This window comes from Branchiostoma floridae, chromosome 10, assembly GCF_000003815.2.
Source record: "Branchiostoma floridae strain S238N-H82 chromosome 10, Bfl_VNyyK, whole genome shotgun sequence".
NCBI classification, from domain to species: domain Eukaryota; kingdom Metazoa; phylum Chordata; class Leptocardii; order Amphioxiformes; family Branchiostomatidae; genus Branchiostoma; species Branchiostoma floridae.
Genome location: NC_049988.1, coordinates 13,803,358 through 13,808,514, shown reverse-complemented (window position 1 = coordinate 13,808,514; position 5,157 = coordinate 13,803,358). Strand labels below are relative to the sequence as shown.

The window sequence follows — 5,157 nt, the reverse complement described above, 5'->3', positions numbered from 1 at the left end:
TCTGACAGATATACTAGTAAAAGAAGACTATTAAGAAAGAAGAAGGGGTGAAGAAACAAAGAACTTTATAAGAAAGTAAGAACGTCAAAGGAACTCAGTAAGGTTTTTGTAGTTCGAGGAAACTTTTATGAAAGAATGGACACAATGGACTAAGGAATGATAGGCAAAGGGAGAAAGGAAAAGAAGGCATGAAGTAAAGAAAGAAATGAAGAAAGAGGTCGACACACAATCCCTTTGTAGATATACTGATTGTATTGTATAACGTTTTCAATTGGCTGCAATGCCGAGTTCGTCCTTACGGGGGCGTTGCTTTGATATCATCAGGAAAGGCCATGTAAACAAGTGTGTGCGACCTTCGGCCCTATTCTCTGTACCACCTGTTGGATTCACAGACGGTGACTTTGAAGCTATCTTTCGATATTTCCGACAGATAGCCACTTTTGCTCCCTCTTGGCTTCACACACAGCTCCTTCAGATGACTCAGAAAATGGGGAAGGCGACAAAGAGGAAACCAGAAACGGCCGAGAAGGTGCGAGCTGAGAAGGATAACAACAAACAGGAGACGCTGAAAATGGCCGAAAGAAAACCACGAAGTCAGATGCGCGAGAAGACAGATGGCGTTCAAGAAACGCCGACGGAAGAGTTGTATACCACCAACGAAAGTTTCTGCATGGTTCTTCTCGTTTGCGTCATCTTGATGCTCGGCTTAGGCGTTCTGTTCCTGTGTTTTACCAGCAAGGAAAGTCCCGATCCTTCCGCGATGGAGCCTAAAGAGAGAGCCGATGTAAAACCCAAGGAGGCCGACAAGAAATGCGCCGACAAGACAGCCGCTCCGAAAGCCGACATGTTGGAGGAGGAGATAGAAGAGCTGGAGAAATCTGACAAATCGACGAAGGAAGAAAAGGTAGAAGAAAAAGCGCCAGCAGGCAAGGCCAAGCCTAAAGAAACGCCAAAGAAGCCCACAAAACAGAAGAAACCGCAGACTGTTTCTGAAGACAGCCTCCCGGAAGAGATCAAAGAGTTTCAGCCCAGCATACTGGATCGCATGAAGGTTCGAAACGTCAGTGTGGACGGCAGACAGCTGAGATACAGGGAGGTCAAACCGACAAAAGACGTTGACACGAACGTGAGGTCGGTAAGAAGTGCAAATGTACGAAAATAAAGAATTAAGTTTTTGGTTTATCATAGTAGTTGAGCATATATTTTCATCTGATTCAATTGACGTCTACCAAATAAGGTTATTGGACTGAATAGAACTCTCACTCAATATTTGTTGACATTTAGATTAATATTTTGTAATTGAATTGAAATATTCTTGTACATGTACATAGATATCATTATGTGGTTCATTCATTTCCAACCCGGAAGTGAGCCATGTTAGCCACGCCCCCTTCTGTCCAAGCAGGAAGTGCAGCTTACTTACCTTTCCTGAGACATGTTTACAAACATACAGATGGCAACATATGATAGCTGGGCAGAAATGACCATATCTTCATCTGATATACATGTGAGGAAGCTTCCATGTATGTAGGAAAGGGAGAGGGTTCAAAATGCAACATTGAATGTTTCATTTTATATTCCTTTAATTTCCCATTGCTTTGCTTGACGGGAGTAAAATAATTATTTTGGGCCTGTCTACTTGCCTATGTCTCTGCACCATCTACTTGCTGCTTAACATTAGAGGATGTGCTATTAATTATTGCCTTGTTGACAAAAGCTTACAGTTCAAGTTTTGCAAGCTAAAAAATGCTAATTCAGAAACAGTGGTGAGATTTTTGACAAATTTTATTGGAAAAATTTTCATTAATTTTAGAGACCGAAAAAAAGCAGAAGGTCTTTAATACGACTCATTTCTGACTAAACCTTCAGATCCCCCATTCATGCTGTAAAATCAAACATCATCAGTTTTCTATTATAAAGATGATTTGTTGCCCCTCCAGAGTTTACCTGTTTGACAACTTCCTGACTGCGCGAGAGTGCGAGGGACTGATGGGGGCACACAGCCGTCATGTGCAGGAGACGTCCAAGCATGATCCAATCATCTGCTTCGACAGCATCAAAACGCTAAGAAATCACCTTAAGGATGCAGCGTTAAAGGTCAAGGTCAGCAGTCAGGACTTCACTGAAGGTAAAAAGGCAAAGCTCCTTTCTCTTCTGTTTCCTCATGATTCATGTTACAAAATTCAATTTTGTTTACAAATAGATAATTCAAATGATAGTTTCATATTACTTTAGACTTATTTAATAACTTTTCACATTCTGGCTCGACATCTTTGAATGATGACTTTTTTTTACCAGGAATTCATAAAATATGAGCCTTTGTTTTGTTTTGCTTGTGTGTTTGTTTGTCCTGGTGTGTGTCAATAGTTATTTGAATATTGTCCAGTGACAGGATGTGAGGTGAAAGATGGTGTAACTGGAGAATGGCAGGATGACTTAGCTGTGGTCCATTGTTGGTCCTGCAGGCTGGCAGGAAAATGTATAGACATGATTAATGAGAAAATGACTTATTTATCCATTTACATATTATTTAATACTGTATTGATGTTTACCAGTAATATATAATGTTTTGATTCTTATCTCTGACCCCTTCCTTCACTCGACCTTGTTGAAAAGCAACCATCAACATTAAATATAGGCTTTGACTTGACTTGAGAAATTAACAAGAATGAATGAAAAAAGAAACTTTAAAAAAAGTAAATATTTCACATGGGTATAATCTTTGAACTCTTGTTTCCTCTATTTTATATCATAGGGACGAAGTGCCTGAATGCCAGCCTCTCCAGCCAACTTAAACAACACCTGCACTGGAGCTACAGCACGTCCTTCTACCCCGGGGAGAGCAAATTCAGCGCCACGTTTGAACGGAGGGTTGCCGCTGCCACGGGACTCAAACCAGAAAATGGCGGGAAATTCCAGATAACGTCCTATGCTCAGGGGATAGGTATGTCCGACTTTGCAGCACTTTGTTGTATTTATCTTGGCATTATTTAGTGTTTCAACAGACACCTGTGATTATCATAGCAGGCCCCGTGTTTGGGTGAAAGTCTGTAAATTCACTCACAATACTGACTTTCCAATACTTTCTCATAGTCTTATATTACCAGAGTTCTCTCAGGCAAATTTCCAGCTTTCATTCAGCCTAGCTCATGAATCTATAGGAGTCTGGTACAGTGGTACAGTATGATGCTGGGTTCATTGTGACATGTAAACTTGCAGGTTATAAGAGCCACACTGACTGTGTGGTGGGGTCCAGAGACCAGAGGGACAGGTTTGCCACCATACTGGTCTATCTACAGGATGTGCCAGAAGGAGGAGAGACCAAGTTCACAGGTGAGGGGAGCTAGCTAGTGTGTAGCCTCCATAGCAGGCTCTCTGAACCTGGCCTTTTTGGGGGGCTTATATAATTATTACACTGTGACTTTTGCTGGCCACGTCCTAAGGTACATGTACTGGGTCACTTGTGCTGCTGGTGGCAACGACCCAGTACATAAAGAAGTCATCAGCAAAAAGCGTATTATGAGTAAACATAACAGTCACATTGAAGGTAGTTGTACAATCTTTTACAAATTTTCTTTTTGCAATTGAACTTTAGCAGTAAGAGTATCCAGTAAATTGTATTTTAAGGCTGAAGATTAATCATTATTCTTGTGAATAGAACTGGGCATTGCAGTGAAGCCGACCAAGGGAATGGCGATAGTGTGGAACAACATGACTCCCGAGGGGAACTGTGACCCCACCTCCCTCCATGATGCCTCCAAGGTCAGGAAAGGTCACAAGTTCATCATCCAAAGATGGTGAGATACTCCTGTTTTACTTCACTCTTCTTCTTCTTTTCTTCATGTTAGGGTAGTGACTCTGGAAGCCACCAAGGTCTTCCCCCCTCTAGCATGTCCAAAAATGTCTCAAGTCCGATAGTTGTCAGTTGGGTTGCTATTATTTTGCTCATTCCACGTAGATAGCCTCTTGGTCAATCACCATTATTATGAAAATGGCTTGTGGCCCTTCATTCTACTTGTAGTTTAAAATAGCAAAATGATACAATGTACTTTCTAATAGGCAATGTAATAATCTGTTTTAGGTATTACTACAAGAGTTTCTACTCCCTCGGTAAGAGATCGGCAGAACCCACGTTACCAGCGCGGGAGAGCGGCCAACCACGGGTCAGCTGTGACGAGTATGAGCATGGAAGCTGTCGCTGGTACGATGAGTGGAATTACGACCACATTGTGGAGTACGAAGCACAGAAGATAAACCTTTCTTGATTGCAGATGGAATCAAGTACTCAAAATGCATTCAAGTTCGCAGGGATCTAATTTTGCGGTAGCGGGAAAAAGGACTTTTCGCGGTGGTTTTAAATTCGCGGTAGCACCATGCACTGTAGATTCTAACTGCCATGGGAAAATGTTTGCGGTGGTTTTGAATTTGCGGTGAAACGCCCACCACGAAAATCACGAACATTAAACCACCGCGAAAGTTTCTGCATTTACAGTATTCTCAATTTGTTGCCACTTGAGAGCCTACAGTGGTAGAACTGTCATTCCGTGTAAAGAGACTAATCTAATCTGGAAAATCAATATTATTTAATCTGGAGACCAGTTAACTTTAATGTCAAAATCAGATTATTTCTGTTTATTGACACTGTAGCCTAAGTGTAGAGTCAGAGTCTGTATAGACTGACTGAGAGTGGTAGCCTAAGTTATAGAACTGTCATTCTGTGAAGATTAAAAGGTTGATTAAAATGACTGGTTCATGGTTGTTTCATGTTTTTTGTTTAAATTTGAATATCTATCTGTTATGTTGAACTCCAGGCTATACTATGGACCAAAACTGTGAAAAACAGTCATGATATTGTATTAAATTTGAATATCTATCTGTTATGTTGAACTCCAGGCTATACTATGGACCAAAACTGTGAAAAACAGTCATGATATTGTAATGGCAATGGTGCAATCTTTCAAACAGGACAAGAACAAACTTGTAACAAACAATACTGTGTGTCTTGGATGGAGAGTTGTATGTTGACTTTTAGTTTACATTAGGCGTGAGTACCGGTACAGGTTCGGTTCAGGTCCATAGGATCTAGTCTCTACCAGACTCCGGATCGCTGGAAAAATCGTAGAAATGGAACAAATAGAGGAGTAAGCCGGCCTTAGG

At 41.1% G+C, this 5,157-nt stretch overlaps 1 protein-coding gene across 1 annotated transcript; it reads left to right on the top strand.

The window, feature by feature from the left end:
- The first annotated feature begins 353 nt into the window (after positions 1-353).
- On the top strand, positions 354-4,947 carry LOC118425129. The gene is made up of 7 exons (XM_035833948.1): positions 354-1,131; positions 1,941-2,128; positions 2,756-2,944; positions 3,220-3,333; positions 3,659-3,797; positions 4,082-4,284; positions 4,495-4,947. The coding sequence occupies exons 1-6, from the start codon at positions 476-478 to the stop codon at positions 4,263-4,265; spliced, it is 1,470 nt and encodes a 489-aa protein (XP_035689841.1). The 5' UTR covers positions 354-475; the 3' UTR covers positions 4,266-4,284; positions 4,495-4,947.
- Positions 4,948-5,157: the final 210 nt, after the last annotated feature.

Bases quoted from the DNA above. Each gene is read 5' to 3' on its own strand.
- LOC118425129 (XM_035833948.1), top strand. From the start codon at position 476: ATGACTCAGAAAATGGGGAAGGCGACAAAGAGGAAACCAGAAACGGCC. The intron at 3,334-3,658 runs GTGAGGGGAGCT...TCTTGTGAATAG, and splicing joins AGGAGAGACCAAGTTCACAG to AACTGGGCATTGCAGTGAAG. The intron at 3,798-4,081 runs GTGAGATACTCC...AATCTGTTTTAG, and splicing joins AAGTTCATCATCCAAAGATG to GTATTACTACAAGAGTTTCT.